Below are 19,263 nucleotides of genomic sequence, written 5' to 3'. Positions count from 1 at the left end.
CATCAGTTACCCACCCAGGAACCCAGGCTTGTATCTATTCATTTAGAAAGTATCTCTTCCAAATTGGTTTTGCTCCATGAATCTGAACTGGATGTTCAGGCTTTCTGTAATATTTTTTTTTTCTTTTCTCATCATTTCTTGCCATTCAGGGCCTCGTTCAAAAATCACTTCCTCAAACAACAACCATGCCTACCCCAGCAAGCTCACACTCTGTTTATCCATTTTCCCACATTGCTTGATTTTCTTCACAGTATTATTCACTCTGTGAAAAATAAATTCTTAGGGCTGGGGGTATTGCTCAATAGTAATTTACTTGCCTGGGTTGGATCCTCTCCCTTCAAAAAAAATACTACACTAAAAAGTAAACTTTTATGCATTCCTGTTTCCTGATGCTCTATGGTATAAATTACTGAATATCATGTATCAAAGTTCACCTTCCCCTTTAGGACCAATAAAACTGCCTGACCATATTATAGGATGTATATTTAAAATGAATGGATACTCTGTATCCTGTGCACGGTCACTTGTTAATCTGTTTTTGTCTTTGTTTCTGTTGTTTTTACTCTTTAAAATAAATTTTTTTAAATGTAATAAATGGATAGCTGATTCTCTATAACTCTTGGATTCTAAAATGCTCTGGGCTCATTTCAGTCTTACACTTACATCCCTTACACTAAGGATAGTAGGTAGTCAGGAAATGTCTACTAAAGTCCTTTTGGAGATTTACCTATTTACCCAGGACCTTTGCGCTGAGCCACATTCCCAGCTGATTTGGAATTATGTGGAGACAGGATTCTGCAAGGGTGCCCAGGCCACGCTTGAACTCACGGCTTTCCCGCCTCAGCCTCCGAGGCTGCCCGCATTATTGGCGCGTGCTACCACACCGGCTTGCTTTCAGAGTTTCAAAGTGTGTATTAAATATGTCTCAAAACTTATGTAAATTTGTTTTAGAAGATAAGAGTACCTAAAAACTTGTACAAACATATTAATAAACATGAGGTCATAGGCCAAATCCTAGAACACATTAAGAAAAAAATTAATTCTTTATAAACAACCTCATATTTTTTCCTGTGAGAAATTGTGCCTCCACATCTGTCCTAAATATTCTTTCATTTTCTATCTTAACTGAATTTAGATAGAAATGGAGGCTCTGTATAAAAATGGGATACACAGTGGGCTGAAATTTAATAAAGAGATTTGACAGTCCTATATTAAAACTCAAAGCTTCATTTACATGACTTTGAATTTCTGTTTATTTGAATAGCTGAAAAAGATTGTAAGCAAAGATAGCAACCTTAATAAAGGAACATAAAGTGGACCAGAATATTTAAAGCCCAGAAGGATTCTCAGCTGGGCCTGAATGATATCTCACGAGGAGGAAAAGAAGACACTATGTGGCATCATTGTATAGTGGCCATGGAACAGATGGGACATCTAAGCACAAACAGGACAAAGAATGGTATCAAGGGCTCCAAGACCTTCAACTGCAGAAACAGGCAATAAGAAAATGAGATTTGGATGAATAATAAAGGGGAAAAAGCAATAAATGGAAAAAACCCAAATCATTGATGTTAAGCAAGTAAGTATAAGTCCCTTCTCATACATTAGGATTTAAGGGCCTTGTCATCACACACACACACACACACACACACACACACACACACACACACACACACACATATTTTTTCTTTCTTTTTTCTGTATTTGGTACAGGGTCTACAGGGTCTCACTATGTAGATCAGACTTGCAGTGATCCTCCTGTTTTCAGACTCCCAAGTGTTGGATTACAGGCATGTGCCACCAGGCCCAGTCTCTGTCACCATCTCAGTGCATCCTGGGGTCGGGGCCAGCACAGCACGCTGAGGATCCAACCCCCGCCACTGCACTTTGCCTAAGCAGGTGCTTTAGCCCACTGAGCTATTAGGCTGGCACTCTAAAATATATTTGGTTCTTGGTTTGTTTTTCCTTTTAGTGATTTAACTATTTTATTTTTCCACTTGAAACTGAGGAGATTCAGCGAACAGATGGAGGATGGAGAAGGCTGAAGATGCTGAACCGCTTGTGAAAGGCACAGCAGATCATAATGATAAAGAGATGAAATTGGGGACCAAAAATCAACACTGGAACCTCAATTCTGCCACCGAGTTGCTCTGGGTACTGACTAACATTAGAGTATCACCAGAGACTCACTGTGTATGCCTTTAAAATTTAAAAAAAAATGTTATCTTTAATCTTCGAAAGTGGCCACAATTACCTGGTGAAGTATACGCATATCAGAATGATTTGACATGTTCTCATTGAGAATAAACTCAAACATATCAAAAACTGTAAGAAGTATTGTTTTCTCACTTTCTCTTTGCACATATACACTAGAACTCATTTCCCAAGTCACTGAATAACTTTTCCAATTCATTAAGTTGCCGTTCAACCACTGCCTTCCGATGAAGACTTTTCAAACCATGTGATCAAAATACAGTTTCCACCTCTGCTTGGTTTACTCCACATCACTAATTAATTGTATTCCCTTCATAGCTTTATCTTGTTCTTAAAATGCTTGCTTGGATAGTAAATTTTCCCTAAAGCAGAATGGCAGCTCCGTGGCAGGAGAAACAGGCTGTTTCATTCACTGATATATTCAGATTCTAGTACACAGAAAACAATATAGGCAGAATTTGCTGAAGGAAGGAAGGAAGGAGTAGTTCCTGGAGAGTCCTTAGAAATTATCTATCTAGTCCACATGCTTCCCTTTGCCAGTGTAGCAACTGAGATTCAGAAAGGTTAATCAACTCACTGGACGAAACCCAATTCATTATTGGAGGCCAGTGCTTCTAACTGGCTCGTGAAAGCTCATTACAGAAATATTGAAAGTGTGCAACGTCAGGTAGAAATATGTCTATGAGAAATGGTGTATGTGAGCATAAAGAAAATTAATAATGTGGCAAATGAAACTCAGCATAGATACATATTTACATTACTTTTCAACTCAGTAAAATTCTATTAAGGCATCCCGGAGATTCCAGCCAGGAATGACTTTTGCACACGTGGATGCTATGCCTACCTGCAGCCCAAGAACTGAAGGATGAGTCAGACTACCGCATGGACACCAAATCATCCACCCCTGTGCAGCCATCCTGCTTATGCTTAAGGTGACCACACTGTGCTAGGCTCCTGGTGGGACTGTCAGGTAGAAACAAGAGTGGCAAAGTGATTCTCTGCCACCCTGATTGGTTTGTCCTGCCTTGAAGACCATCCTCTTGCCCTGTGGTTCAGATAGGCACAGAAAGATAAAGCACTGAAGCCCCAGTGTCCTCTATCTCCAACTTGGTGAGACACATTACAGTTCTATAAGGACCACGAGCCAGAGTTGGGTAGGAGGACAAGTATATAGGTAACTTCTCTTTCTCTTATGTGAGAGATAGGGTACTCTTCAGCATTTAGCATCAGATTTTATATTAATTTGAATTTGGTTTGCATTGTGAATATTTCATTGTTATAAGTGGATGTCTTTATATTTTCCAGTAAGAAAGCAGAAGAGAGAGGAGAAGGGAAAATAATGAGTCTTAAATCTTAAGAAATAATCTGGAACATTTGGACAGACAAATCAAAAGCATTGCTCTTTTTGATCAGGGATCAGAAGCACCATTATGACTCTTCACATTCAAAACCCGCTCCAAGGACCAGTGAGTTTGGTTTGGAGCCTCAAAATCATAAAATCACAGATAATATTACTGGCTGTTGATTTCCAGACAGAAACCGGAGAAGTCCCCTCTGGTCTCAGACAAACTATGGCTTGGACGCACCAATTCTGGGCCACTGAGAGGCTGTGTTCAGAGGACTGGACTTTGATCAAGTACCACTTCAAGGAGCAATGCTGGTATCAGAATGAAGATGCTGAATTCAAAGAAGAGAAGGTTCAGGGGAGACACATCTGAAAACTCTTCCATTAAGGAGAGTTGCTCTAAAAATTGCAACTGACAGCCTCAGCATATCCAGAGTTTTTCATTCAAGATTTTGGACAGAGGCTTACTAACAATTTGCAAGGAATAACTTTGTCCCCCTTCCTGCTTCTACTGCTGAGTGTCTTTTCTAAAGCATCCTCTCCTGAGATCTAGGCAGGCTGAAATGCTGTCTGCCTTCATAATGCGTCATGTTCTGCTTCATATCCCCATCTCTGCAGAGGATTCTTCAAAATTTCCACCTGCTTTTCCTAAGACTAGTCTCTACTTATTTTGTAGTCTTAGTTTTTAGTCCTTCCTAGAAACCCTACTTAGCATTTCATCCTAATTAAGGCTGGTTGCCTTGCCATGTTTTTCCATTGTATCATCTACTTCTCCTTTAAAATGCTATTTAGTATATTCATTTTCTTAATGAATAACTGGAGGACGTGTTACATGCTAGGTACTGCATTAAGTATTTCAAATGTTCTCTATCATTTAATTGTGTCTGCTGCTACCTTTATCTCCATTTTATAGAAAAGAAAGTTGAGATTTACAGAAGTTAAATCACTGTTTATACTGCACAATTCAGAAGTAGATCCAGACTAAGTTTGATTCCCAAATCCACACTTGTCTATCTACTCCTTCTGCCCAATACCTGACTGCTGTGAATTCAGACACTAAGAAGGAGCTCTGTGAAGAAGGGGCTGACTTGGCCCCCTGAGGTGTCTGTAATTCTGCCCTACCTGTGTGGGCTCAGGGAATTTCCTTAGCTGGGGTCCCATCCCAGCTCACGGTGGCTCAGCTGAGTGCCTGGCACACTTCACCCCTAAGTCCCGTTCTCTTTTGAGGAAATTGGTGAAATGATGACAATCTTCCCCAATATTAGGAAGATGAAATGACAAGCTGTATAGAAAACACCTAGCCCCACATCCAGCATTAAAAGCCAAATGCCATAAAAGATAAGGGGCTTCTCCTTCCCTAAAGCAAATAAGCCAACCCTGTTACCTTGTGTCATCATTGTCCTGCTTGGGCTCAGTAACTTATGTTTTGGTTAAACGTTCTTAATTTTTTTTGAAGTAGAATCAGAGTTTTTGTTGGCAAGTGATGGAACACGCCAGCCCAGCCTCCGGGCCCAAGTCCATTAGGGAATTTACGAGGCTAGCTGGGGACCTGCTCAAGCACTCCCTTCAGAGGCCCTACTTACAAAGCCATCAATTTCCTTAACAAAGAACATTGGCTTAAATGCCCCTTAAAGCAGTGTTATTTACACAGTTATCCACTTCCTTTTGAATTCTCAGCCTGGGGGGTGGCATGCCTGCGGTTCTTTCTAGCTACTAGTTAATTAGGCTTCCTCCCCCAAAGGAAGCCACTGACTGTACATGGAATTCAAAAGCAACCCGATTTGGGGTTATCAGAGAGTTCTACAAAGGGACACAAATACTGTAACCAAAATCACTATTCTCTCCAGTCCTTCTAAGGCCCTAATGTGTAGACCAGGGTTGGGGCAGTGGTAGAGAAAAAGAAGTCTTTTTTTAAATACCTATGTCTATTATGCACAGAAGTAGAGTCAAGCCATGGCAAACACTTCTGTAATACATCCCAGCTCCATGACGTATCAAGATGGCATCACTGCCTAGGCTTACATAAGGAGACCCAGGTAGCCCTGCCTCTCCGGGCAGAAGCAGGCTCTGTGCACTGGCAAACCCTAGCCGGTGGTCACACTGCACTACAGGGCCCTGCAGAGACCACAGCCAGGATGTGGACGTTTCTATTTGAGCCAACAGTTATTTGACTCTTAAAAGTCTACTGCACTTTCAGCCTGGAAAATGAAACTGTCTTATAAGAAGTACATCCTTCTTTTGTTCATTTGTTCTCTGTGTACCGTACCACAAATTATGTGTCAGGTCCTGGACTAGTCTGAGAAATCAGATGAATATAGTGGATCTCAGCATCCCTGGATTCAGGCTCTAGTAAGAGGAAGATATGTAAGTTATTACCGCGCAGTATTTTGCTCTCAGGAGCCAGACAGTGTGCCAGTACAGGATGCCTAGGCCCAGCCTTAGCCCCGCTGGGGAAGTTTTCACTTTGGGAGCTTCTACTGGGCTGTATCACTCAGAGGAGCAATGGTTGGTGAGGAGCAGATCCAGACAGGAGACACTGGGAGGAAAAAACAGGACAATAGAAAGAAAAGTCGTAGATGTAAAGCACAAGAAGATGATGAAGAACTCATTGCTTCTGACTGGACAAGACCACAGAGACTCGAAGGCCTTAAATTACCTTCAGTGTGATAGGAAAGCCCTTGACACTTTCTAGTGGAGAGTGACAAGTGGAGTTTGCATTTTAGGAAACTTACTTTGATTGTAGTAGAAGATACATTTGATTGAGGTAAGCAAGGTTGGAGGACCAGGGACCTGTTAAAACTTTCTTCCAATAGCCTGGGCAGGTGTTTAAAGGGGCCTCAGGGCAATGGCAGTGAAGACAGAGTATAGACATTGATTAGGGAAAATAAGTTGTTTGTTTGTTTGTTTGTTTGTTCATTTTTTTAACGGAAGGATTGTTTGGGTGTGGGAAAATGACAGAGAGGGAAGAGTTAGAGATATTTCCTGTGACTTCAGTTCACATGCTGCTTGATTTGTGACACCACACGAGGAGAGTAAGACAGATAGATACAGTCAGTCTGGGTAGAAAGATGAGGGTGGGCTGCCAGCATACCTGTGGGGCATCCACCTAGAGCAGCGCGACACCCTGAGGCCCAGGGAAAGCATGGACACTGTGAATCTTTGATCTCCAGAAGTCGACACTGAGGAGAATGCAGAATGAGGGGGTGCCCACTGTGGAACTCTGAGGAACGAAAAGTCGGGGCAGGAAAAGGAGTTCTGTGTAGGCATGATCAAGAAGTTAAGGAAAGCTGGAATAAGGCTCATTTCAGAGTACTTGGAGTTATGAAAGAGCCAGAAACATCCAGGTAGAAAAATATTTTAATGTATGTAGTCTTCTATGTAATAGAATCCCCTTCATGGGCCCCTTGAAAAGTCATTCTCGTGTTTTGCTTCAGCTGTTCCAGGGACAAAGTGCTCACTGCTTTTACATAAGAACTAGAGGTTTCATCTTAACAGCTGTTACTATTATTATTATTATTATTATTATTATTATTATTATTATTTTGTGGAATCAGGGATTGAACTCAGGCCCTTGTGCTTGCCAGGGAAGCACTTATTCCACTGAGCCATCTCCCCGGCCCCAGTTATTCTTACTATCAATTGATCAGACTCTAAAGAACAGAAGCTGCCTACATGCTGCACACAGGGGATGCCCAAATGATGAATATATGCACTGAATGAATTCAATAGTAAAGGGAAGAATATGTCATAGCAACCCTAACAGGTAGGGAATGCTGCTGTTACTTCTCAGATGGAAGAAACTATTCAGGGACGCGAGCCAAGAGCAAACAAAAGGTCCCTGTGATCCAGGGTCAGGGCATTTGGCTTTTCCTTCCACCTTGTTCAAGAGTTCTCCTGGCAAAAGGCACAAAGACAAATGGAAACATGGAGGGATTTAAGACACTCAAGCAGCATTTTCGTTGGTAATGAGGCTGAACGCAAGCTATGCGCGTGGTTGTGGACTGCTGAAACAGACGACTTCAGCCAGGACCCTCCTAGCCCTGCCAATGGCAGTTGATAGTTTAATTTAAACTTACAGATAATTTGGACCTGGTTTATGACTGGTGTTGAAAGCTAAAATTATTCTGATTTCTCTTCAGGTCAGCTTGCCAAGAGTATTTAAATGCTGCTTTTAGCCTCTGAGGCTCCTATCAAGACAGAAACCAGGAACCATGAGAAAGATGAGAGGCCTGCATCTTTAGGACTGATCTACTCACTCCTATCACACCCCACCACATCCTCAGTAACTGATGTCAGAGCCCTCCAAGGAAGGCCTGCAGCTGGCTCCCACGGGGGCAGAGCTTTGTGTGCAGCAGGTGCCCAGGCAGAGGGACCCTGGTGTGAGACGGGCTCATTCCTTCCCAGCTGTCTCTGAAGCAGAAGGATCTTTGTAGCTGCTGCCTGGAGGACCGAGACAGCAGCCACGGGTGAGCTGGAGCTCCGGAGCTCCGAGCTGCAGACCCAGGGGTCGGTGCCTTATCGCACTGTCCAGCAAGTTAAAATGGAGAAGCTGGTCCCTCCATATTTATCATCATTTCAGATTTGCTGTATGTTGATTTTCTTTGGGGCTTAATCAGCAGCAGCCAAGTGAAAGCAGGCTTTCAGTTTCTCCCTCTGTTAAGTATTTAATGATCTGTAAACAAACACTTCAGACAGTGTTTCTTAAAGAGACCCAGGGATCCCTTTGTGATGTGAGGATTTCCTGTGCTGTGGTATTGTCTCCCCTTCTCATTATCTATTTGCAGCTAGTCTGTTCAGCTCTTGAGAGCACACGTTTTATTAGATAACCCTAATGATGGAGAGGAGCATAAGTTAGTAGATAAGCTGAACACTTAGGAGCCAGACTTCCAGGGCTGGCCACCCTGACTGGGAAATGGGAACCTTGGAAAAAACTATTTAACATCTTGGCTGCCTGCATTTCTCTCTGTAGAAAGCCTGTATAATATTAAAACTGATCCCGTATAACTCAAATAATTAATCAAAGGCATTAATAAAGAAAAACCATTGAATTAATTCCACCTAATTAATAATGAGTTATTTGCATTGCGATGATTGCTCTGGAATGAGGAGACAGAAGGGTGGCATAAACACCTACACCACAGCCTCTGCTGGTGGTGGAAGTCTGCTGTTTTGGAGGAGTACATCTGATGACTCTAGCTTCGCAGCTGGACAGGTTTGGGTTCAAATCTCAACCCTGTCACTTAATGACCCAGGCTTCAAGCATACTGTTTACCTTGGGAATCTGTTTCTCCTTGCGTGTGGTGGGAGTGATGCTTGCTTTCCTGCGGCCATGTAAAGACCAGGAGCGGAGGCTTAGGTGGCAGGGGTGGCAGTCAGCCTGGCAGCTGGGCCTCTGGAGAAGGCTCTTCTCTCCTGTGCTCATTTCCAGCTCAGTAAATATTTACTGACCAGAGGCCAGTTTTCCAAAGTCACTTACACATTTGTACCTGGGCTCTGTCATCTGGGAAGCGGTGACAACAATGCCTGCTTCCAGGTGCCTTATTTGCAAATGCAGATGCACACCCTTCCAGGGCATGGAAGGTTCCCGCTGCTGCTGAGCCTTTGGGAAGGGAAGCCATGTGGGACCTCTGGTCACTGTTTCTACCCTCAGAATGTCCTGTGCCTTGGTGTATCAGCCAGTGAATGAATGAATGGCTGGTGTGGAATTCTGGGCACCTAGCCGAGGACAGGACGACTTTTTCCCTAAGAAGGAGAAGGCCACAAACATATAAACAGAAACATGGGGAGTCAATAAAATCACAGCCATGCTGGTATCAGCACGAGGGCCAGGTGGATATAGAGTGACATCACCCCTTCCCCCAGTGTTCCTCTCCTTTGTCCCCTCCCCTCAGCCTGAATCTGCCTACCTGCTCTTCTTTCACTCACTTACATATTTACCATTTGTTCTGCTGTAGAGGACCCGGTAATAACTGTTTGGGCATTGTCACTGTTACGCATCCTCCTCCTTTACTGGGCAAGATGTTTAGAAAGGAGTCCGGCTGTGTTTCAATAAAGCTGGACTTGCCAAGATAGGCAGCAGTTTAGGTGTGAAACTGAGTGATAGGTTGGTGCTTCCTAATCTATGCAAGAACACACAAGCGTACCATCTGCAGGGCAGGCACAGATGACAGAAGGCATGTCTACAAGTCCCTTTCTTCCTGCCTGCCTCAGTAACAGCCTCCCCATGGCCCTGGAGGGCCTGTTTTTCTGCATCTTTTTCCCTCCCTGTTCACCATGATACATCTGTGCTGAGTCTCTGTGTCCCACCTTGAGGATCCAAAAGTCTAAGCTTTGGAATCCTCACCCCGCTGGACTCTTCTACTCCTCTCACTTAAGCTCACTTCCTATCCAACCTGGACGTCTCAGCTTCATGTGACATCTTCAAGGAGACCTCGCTGCTTCAGCACATAGAAGGCCCTTTATTTCTACACCCCCAAGCATTCCACTGGGTGGCATTCTCAGGGATGACCCTGAAGCAATGATCAATGTCACTCTGCAGACCTCTCTGACCTTCCTTGTTCACTGCCGCTTCCTTAACACTAACACCCAGCTTGGCACTCAGCAGGCACAGGATGTGTGAATCGATGGCACGGATGACATAATCTTGCAGCCAGTCTGCCTCCTCTCCAGACTAACTCTGCACGTGTTGGAGCAAGCAGCAGACGTTTTCTGCAGCTCACACAGAGGTTTTCTCACAACCCGGACTGCCCATCCATCATTTTATTTTAAGCACATTACTGTTCTGTCCAAAAAGAAAAGGAGGATACAATTAAGTCTATATCCCTCACTTGCTTAATATTTCAATTTCCCCCAGGGCAGTCCCTTCAAGTGGAGATTGCAGCTCATGAATATTCAATGTCTCTTCCAGCCCAACATGGAGTCCAGGCAATAGTACAGAGCCAGGAGCTGGGAAAAGGCCCTTTCTCTCTCTCAGCCGACCTGAGTTACAACAGCACATGGAGGCAAATGTATTTGCAGATAGATTTCTGGTCACTTCAGATACCATAAAGAAGTTCTTGTTCGTGGCTACCCAGATTCACCTGCCTTGGACTCTGGCTGGCTTTTGAAAGCACACATCAAAGTTTGGTCTCCATTCCTTTGCATTCAAGCAGGCTCCAAGTGGGTTCCCTGGGCCTGACCCCTTCCTGGGCTTCAGGAAGCTGCCCTGGGCTGAGGGCTAGAATTCCTCCCTGCTGGCGTCAGAGGCCTTCCAGTTTCTTTTCATTCCAGCCCTGCCTCTCTGTGGGATAGGCCTCCCAGGTTTGCAAAGGAGGTGGTAAGCCTTGGTCTGAGGCAGGTTTGATCCTAAGCGGTGCTGACTCTGGGGTGTTTGAATGCACCCCTCGGACCTCCTTGTCAAGGACTTCAGATCTTTGGTCCTGCCTGCACGTCAGCCTTCCACCCCATCGCCTCCTTTTCCTGCTCTTTTGTCCACTCAGTGACCCCCTTTGACCCTCTGGGTGAAAGGAATTCCTTTCTCCTTCCCAAGCCCTCATTTCTTTTAAAATGCACAGTTTTAAAACAATAACAATCTGGGATTTAAATTCTACAAGTTAGAGCCCAAAGGCCCTGGGACTCACTGGAGCTCAGTCTCATCGTTTTATCCTGGGGAAACTGAGAACAACTACTTTGCAAAAGGCACCACTGTGATTTAGTGGCAGGATCCACTTAAAGACCACTGTTGCCACAAAGGGATTGGAGCCCGCCCTTTGCATCACCCCCAGCGGAGACAGAGAGTGAGGAATGGGAAGAAGCGAGTGGCCTCACAGGCTGAAGCAACCGCTACCTGCTCAGCATTGCGCTAAGTATGCCAGGGAAAGGGCAAGCAGTCATAGGTGTCATAATTATGTCCGTGCTCCAGAAGAGGAAAGTCAGGCTCAGAGAGAGGATGGAAGGTGCTGCCTCCATGACCCAGGTAACAGCTACAAGCAATGGGCTGTTGAGTCCAGACCCTGGTCTCCAGCCCTTTGGAGGAAAATGGGAAAAGGTGAGGCATCCTGTGCTTAAGACAAGGTAGCTCCTGCCAGTGAGGGCAATCAGTTCAAAATCAATAAACAGCCAAAACGCAGAATGACCCCATGCCAAGGGCATGAACCGTTTTGCAGTGGAATATTTATAGGGTGATAATAACTGGAAATTGTTTTCATGACTCATGAAAGAGACACACGAAGGACATATGTGTTCACTTTGCTTCCTGCTGTGACTCAGTAGCACCAAACAGAAATAGTGGAGGAAAAGAAACACTTTCCCATGCTTCCGAGAGTTAGCTTAGATCTTTCACAAGGTGGGAAGGGCAAGGAGAGAAGGCTGAAGTCTTCTTTGCAGATATACCTGGGGATACGACACATGGAGACTCTTTCCAAGTCTCACTGTCTTCAATTCCTGATCAGTAAGGTGGGTGTGTTCATTCTGACCTTACAGAATCGCTGGGAGGGTAGTGTTTTTTTAAAAGGCTACTTAGCACAGACTCTGGAACAGTTGATAAGTGGAATTGCTTCATGATGAAGTGGGCATGGACTCATGGACTCTTCCCCGGGTGATACGAACGTGAACTCTAGCTCAGTGGCCTTAGATAGGTTAGTTAATCTCTCTGAACCGTGGTGCTATCTTCTATCAAACTGAGATGATGCCATTATTTTCATAATGTTGTTGGGAAGAGGGACACAACATTAGGGCGGATGATATTAATAACAACAAGGACAGCAGCTGTAGCCAATACAGGCACATTGTTCAGTGCGTGTCATTGTCTTAATACCGATATAAACAAACCCCTTGTGTGTACGTTCAGTGGTGTATTTGCTTGTGGTGCTAAGAATCAAATCCAGGGCCTTGTGTGTACATGTGCAAGGTAAGTGCTCACTGAGCTACACTCTCAGCCCAACAAGCTCATTTCAGGTTTACAACTCGAAGAAGCAGCAACTGGTGCTAACGCATTTGATTGATGAGAAGACTGAGGCAAAGATTAAAATGGGTAGATGGAGCTGTGTGGCCTATGCCACTATGGCAGTGCTAATAAGCACGCTGGCTGGCACGTCACCAGTTGACCGTCTTCGGTACCACTAAGGCCACCCCACATTTGTCTCTCTCTCTTTGAAAGGCTTATCTTCAAGCTGAGGAGAGCTTTCGTTCAGCGAAGAGTTTCTTTAGGGAGAGTCACTGTGTTTTCCACAAGGGGAGATGTGAATGAGTGTGCAAAGCCGTAAGTTCCATCTTGTTGCTTTAAATTTTAATTTTTTTGTGAGAGGTGGACGATCTATTATGATTTCACATTGTTAGAAAGAAAAATAATAATAAAGGCAGCTCCCAGAAGAGCCCCGTCTCCCCTCGCCCTCCCCTCCAGCCCACACTATTTTCCTTTTTAGTCCTTGTTGTTCTAAAGCCTCATGGAACCGCCACAGAGAAGACATGGCGATTCATCTTCTTGTTTTCCTTTCTCGCCTTGGCTCAGCCTGGGCCAGGGCAGCCTGACAGAGGGGCCACAGGCTGAGTGACCCCCTGTCCCTCCCAACAACTGGTGGAGGCAGATTGATTCCTGCAGAGGGGAGAGCGCTGGGCTGCAGGGAGTGCTAATTGAGTTACTGGCCCTGACTGTAGGCAGGGCTGGAGATGCAGCTTAGGGATCAGAGACCAAGCAATGATGCTGAGTGTAGCTGTCTGGGAGAGGAGAGGAGTCAGGAGGGAGTGAGGGGGGTGCCTGCCTGCCTGCCTGTCTGGGAGATACAATGTGGGGGTCCCTCTTGCTATGTTTATATAACTATATATCAGCATATACCAGCAGGATTTGAGCTTCCCAAGCCTGTAAGTAGCTGTTTGCCAAGCCTGGGATTGCTTAGCATCCCACGCAGAGGAAGACTTAGGGCACTCAGCCTCATCATATTTGTTTGACAAAGGGAGAAACTGAGCTCCCTTGGTGATGTTGTCCTGCCCATAAGACTTCTACGTCTAATTGGGACCTGGCTGAAGCTGCCCTGGAGCACACAGGGTGGTAGATCAGAACACAGCAGGAGTTCTCCAGAATCACATCTCCCATAATGGCTTGAATGTCACCTTCCAAGATAGCGAGTTTCCAGTTCCAGCTCAAGATATATGACCACCTTCAACTCTTTTTGGGGATCCCGCGCATTTTGCCTGACTAATTTGACCATTACCTTCCCTCCTTTGGCTTTTATCAGCAGCATGTCTGTGGTTTATGACTCAATGCTTTAGAGCAGAATTCCCAGTGGTTCTGAGCACTGCCTGTGGCCAGTGCCTACTGGGGGAGTTATCACTACACTGATAGCGTGTTTTAACTGAAAACCCAGGCCTGGTGTATGTTATACTTTTAAAAGGGGGAAAGGGACAAGATAATTTTCACAAGCCAGGGGATGTAGCCTGCATTACCCAAGAGGTCTTGTGGGTGGTGTTTGTTTTAATAAGAAACTTATTATGTGCTGGGGAATGAGGCACTAGGGGTGGGAAAGTGGGAAAGGGATGTCCCTTTGGTGTTACATAATAGCCCATTGGCACCTTGGGAATACTTCCGGATGTGTGGGCTTCTGAAAAGTGAATGAGAATGTCCCCATAAATCTATCACCCACCCTCACACTGGCGTTACTGACCCAGAGAACACAGCTCTTCTAACTGTCAGTGGTGAGGACAAGGACAGAGAAGAAGGAGAAAGAGTGAGTCAGAGAAGGAGAAGAAGGAAGAGGAGGAAGGTGGGAAGGGAAGTAGAAAGGGAAAGCAAGTGGAAGGAGGAAGGAGGGAAGAGAGGAAGAAGAGGAGAAAAAAAGAACAAGGAGGAGGGAGTCCAGGAGAAAGGAAGAGAAGAAAAGAAAGGATGCAAGAAAAGAAGAAACAAAGAAAGGATAGATTTGGGGAGATATTTGGATTATGAGGTCTCTAACCACCACAATGGATTAATTCATTGATAGATTCACCATTCAGTGGGATATCTGGAGGGTGGTAAAATCTTAGGAAGTGGACCTGGCTAGAGGAAGTCTCTCAGGGCACCTTTACAGGCTGCACCAGCATGGTTCCCTGGCATAATGTTCTCTCTTATCGTAGTCCTAGAACAAATGGGGCCAAGGAGCCAAGGACTGAAGTCAGCCAGCATAAGCCTTTTTTTCCTTTTAAGTTGTTTTTCTCAGGTGTTTTATCACAGCAATGGGAAGCTAGCACATTATGTCATGAATAAGCGCTGGGCTCATATGAGCATGTGCTTTTTTTTGTGTGTGTGTGTGTGTGTGTGTGTGTGTACCAGGGATTGAACTCAGGACCTTGAGCTTGCCAGGCAAGCACGTATTCCACTGAGCTATCTCCCCAGCCCCCGAACATGTGCTTTTGACCACGGTCCAGAGCAATTTCTTTAACACATATCATAATGATAGCAATGTCCTCTTGGCAAAGCTCCCCATGCTCTTTCCTACTTCTCTGAATCATTGAAGCTAAGTCTTAGGTGGCCGTGTGGTGTGTATCTGCAGTCCCAAGATTCCATGAGGTTGAGGCAAGAAGACCACAAGTTCATGCCTGGGATGTGCAACTTAGCAACTTAGCCAAAATTTTAGGAAGGGCTGGACATATAGCTGAGGGTAAAGGTCCTGAGTTTGAGCCCCAATATTGAGAAAAAAAACATTAAATTTAGTCTTCTGAGAGTGAAACATTCACTGTATATCCATCAACTGTTTATTTCAGAAGGACAAAGTTTTCTAGACTCATTTAAATTTGTTTTGGGAATGTACCCTGGGTGCCAAGGTCTCTGGGTGGGTTCCTTTCTGTCTAGAAGGCCTAAGTTACTGTGCAGATCTACAGTGGGATTCTAAGCAGCCAGCCAAGGGCCCATCAGAGATCGTTTCTCTAAAAATGACCACTCAGGGTGCAGGAAGAAGAAAGCCGCTTCCTGGGATCAATCCACCCAAGTAATACCTTTGTATTCTCTTTCATTAAACTGTCATGTAAATTACTTTGCAGTGCAATGTTCCTTACTCTTGAAGCTCTGCAAGACCACAGGCTATCATTTCTTACAAGTAGCTTCTCACAGCAAACTCTGCAGTTTCAATCTGGGTTTCAATCAGCTCTACCACATGACTCTACATCCTTGGGTCATCACCCATTGCCTCCACTTCCTGTTTGACAAACCCAGTGCATACAGAAGTTGCCATGTAGGACATGCTCAGTGTGTACTACCATCAGCAACAGACCATTCAGAGCCCTGGAGAGAAACACTCTACACCATGGGCCAATGAGGTCCAAGTCTCTTTATCTTGGTAATTCTCTGGTCTGTCTCTCTTTCTTTATAAATTCAATTTAACACAGGTAGAAAACCATTGAACTCATCTGAAACAACTGCTTTGGCCAAGCTGTAGAGAGGGAAGTTTGCCTGGTAAGGCAAACAGGGGCTGGGTCCACCATCCAGTGTTATTTCCAGCAAATTTTTCTCCTACCCACGACGGTACACTTCATATTTAGCTCTTTTTCTAAGAAATGGTGAATGATGTCATAATTTTCTTGGACTCCAATAACCAAGCGTGTTAAACACACCACATCCCTAGACCAGGAGTTCCCAAAATTGGGAGTGCAAAGGCCATAGAGTCTCTACTGTAACCATTCAACTGTGTTATAGCACGAGGGCAGCCACAGGCCACTTAGAAATGAACAAGTGGGGCTGTGTATTTATCTACAAATATAGGCAATAGTCTAGTTGAGGCCTATAGGCCATGACATGCACACTTCTTCAATGGACTATGAGCTTCTACTTGTAACAATCTTGGTTGTGCGAACTATTGAGCAGTCCTACAACAGTCACGTGTGGGTGTCAGGGCTGAAGTCTCCCTTTTCAGGTGCGATTCCCGGCTTTCCCAAGTGCCACTTTCTTCAGAAGCACTTGAGTTACATAGTGCGTTAGTGTGAATGGAACAGGTAGGTACTTTGCAGCAGGTTCTGGAGCAATGTTAATTGCCATAAGGATAGTGGTAAGATCCAAGGATTGGGTTGAGGAGAGCTCATGAATATGGTTAGCCTACTGTTTATATTTGTAAATTAAGACAGCCCCACTCCCTGGGAAGCACACACAACAGAAGTGTAGATAAGTAGAGACCTCAGAATCTGACCATTTCCATTTACAGGAGGTAAACTGAGGCCCAGACTAGCAGAATGACTTGGCAGGCTTGATCTAGGTTCTCAGCACAACTTTGACCAGATGTTGGTTTTCTGAAATTAACTCAAGTTTCTTTCCATTGAGTCACTACTCTTTGTATTGGGCTTTTTATTATGAACCACATTCAAATCAAAAGACGTGAGAAAACCAATTTTCTGTAGACTAAAAACCCAAGGCCTTGTCTAGTTACAAACGATTGCAGATTAACTTCTAATGTATCTCTATCCTGCTGCTCAGCTCCTGCTTAGTGCCAAGAGAGGGCAAGTGCTCACTCCGTGTGGGTCAGGAGTGAAATATAGGGGCAGTGATGGTAGGTTTTGCCGTCACGCAGCCAGCCCAATGCACTGGGGGGAAGCATGTCCAAATGCACCACTGTAATGCACTGCAGATGCAAGGATGCGTTGACATGTCCTCCCCCTTACTCCTCCTGAAAACTGCCTTTCAGTGAGAAATCTTCCCACCGAGGTTTCCATCCCCTCTGTAGCTGCCCCTTCCCTTTTCAGATAGAGCACCTCTGCCTTTTGTACTTGCAAATGAATTGTGATTAGTTTTCACCTCCAGCCCAAGGGATTAGCCGGGGGACCTTTGATCTTCAGGTATCGATTTGCATCTTAAAGGAAGTATGATCTCATCTGGGCCAGCTCAAAATTCCATCCCTGCCCCCAACCCCCTGTCTGTTTCCCAGCCTGGGGCTGGCCCAGGCCTCCCAAGTGGGGCTGAAATAACAAGATCGGCCGGACTATGCGGAGAAGGCAGAGGAAAACACATTTCCCATTTGACTCTGTAAAGGTGGGAAAGGGACATTTGCTTTCTAAACAGCCTGCTCTGCTATTTTTCTTCTTTCCGATCAGAGAGACGGCTCTCAAGTTTACCTCCACAGTGAGACTGTGGCAGTTTCCAGACCCAGGGTACATACTGTGCACCTCAATGGACTGAGCACAAACTTGAGAACGAGACAAAATCAGGTTCAAGTCCTGTCTTTGCCTTCAGGCACATCTGCTCTGTAAACTCTGGACAAGTCTTGCAATCCTCCTGCCTTCTGGTTTGTCTTATCGCTAAAGAATGAAACCCCATGTGTGTCTAAAGCAAAGGTGCCTTGGTGAGTTGGCCTAGAGAAAAGCAAGGAAGTCTCTGAGGTGCTCCCTGTCTCTCATCCTCTGTGAGTGTAAAGTTGTCCCCCTTTCTTTTTCCTTTTTTTTTTTTTTTTTTCTTTTTAGCTGTGTGTTTCCTGATGCTTAAAACAGCACTTCCCTGGTGAAAGGCACTGGGTAAATGTGGATCAGAAAGAAATGAAGTTTCATTTGGTCTGAACTGCTCTTGTTATTCTGTGCCATCCCTCAGTCAGGCCCAGAGATGTGGTGGGACTTACCAATGCAGTTGAAGGAAATTTCTTGTCGGCAGAAAAGGGAGCAGCCATCGCCGTTGATCTTGTTCATGTCATCACATTCCTCCCCTTGGTCTCTGCATGATGGATATGGAAGAGAAATTTTACAGGTCAGTTTCAGAATTGAGGCTGGACTGGTCAAAGTCTCATGGACCTTGCTGGGGACCTCATGTGGGTCTACTCTCTGAATCTCAGTCTGTTTCTTCATCTTCAAGATGAGATTCATAAATGGCATGGATTTGTGAAACACGACTGCGTTTGCTTTATTTTCTGTTTCCAATGACAAAGTAGAATCTGGTTTCAAAGTCATTCTTTGAAATTTAAAGTCAATCAAGTTAACAAGCCAGTTGGGAGTAAGAAATGGATGAATAAATGGGAAAATAAATGAACACATCTTGCTCCCATGGTGTCTAGAAAACCCTACTGTCATTTTCATGTTTTTGATTCCAAAAGAGTGGATTTGAAAGCAATTCTGAAGGCCTATAACCAAATGGATTTCTTTCACTATTCCCCGTTTTGATGTCCTCCCTTCTCCCTCATTATACCTAGAGGTAAAAATCTTCTTCACTCCCACACCTAGACTTAGCCACTGCTCCACCAGACAGCTTCTTTCCTCTTCTGGATGTATTATTTCATAGTGGCAAGAGCTGCTGGGCCTATGGGACTATGCTCTTACGAAAAAAAAAAAAAAAAAAAACAACAACAAAAAAAACACTCCCTCTTGCCTTTCTTAGAATTATTTCTATTATCTAAGGAAACATTATATATTATAAACATGAGATGAGATTAATAATATCGACTAGAATGAAAATGGAAAAAGAGGAGTTAGAGGAGGAGAGAGAGAAATGAGAGGAAAAGGGAATCAATAGATGAATGAAGTTGTATTTTGTACAGGTACCCACTCCCTGATATGACTGCACGCTGGATGCACTGCAAACACATACTAACAAAAACAAAACAAACAAAAGCAGTGGACACAGTTAAAATTCTGTTTTTCACACACAGTCACCACATGTCAAGTCTTCAATAGCAACATGCCACTTGCGGGTACTTCAATGGTCAGCACAGAAAACATCTCCATTCTTGCAGAAAAACTCAACAGTGCTCTTGCAGGTGCTTTCTGCAGTTTTCTCCTACACTAGAATG

At 44.5% G+C, this 19,263-nt stretch overlaps 1 protein-coding gene across 2 annotated transcripts in view; it reads right to left on the bottom strand.

Annotated features, from left to right (window-relative positions):
- Positions 1 to 19,263, bottom strand: part of LOC101583960 (pappalysin-1) — a 132,599-nt gene that overhangs the window by 109,938 nt on the left and 3,398 nt on the right. Inside the window, exons 1-2 of one of the 2 annotated variants that reach the window (XM_023701594.1) lie at positions 18,694 to 18,782; positions 18,103 to 18,194 (exon numbers count right to left, since the gene is read on the bottom strand). In XM_023701594.1, coding sequence (XP_023557362.1) covers positions 18,103 to 18,169 — 67 coding nt within the window. In that variant the 5' untranslated portion in view covers positions 18,170 to 18,194; positions 18,694 to 18,782. Of the gene's footprint in view, positions 1 to 18,102; positions 18,195 to 18,693; positions 18,783 to 19,263 lie in introns of those variants that run through there. The other variant, XM_004641459.2, reaches the window with a different exon arrangement.

The sequence above is a fragment of the Octodon degus genome, unplaced genomic scaffold (genome assembly GCF_000260255.1).
Source record: "Octodon degus isolate 3935 unplaced genomic scaffold, OctDeg1.0 scaffold00137, whole genome shotgun sequence".
Taxonomy (NCBI): domain Eukaryota; kingdom Metazoa; phylum Chordata; class Mammalia; order Rodentia; family Octodontidae; genus Octodon; species Octodon degus.
This window is presented reverse-complemented; position numbering and strand designations above follow the sequence as displayed.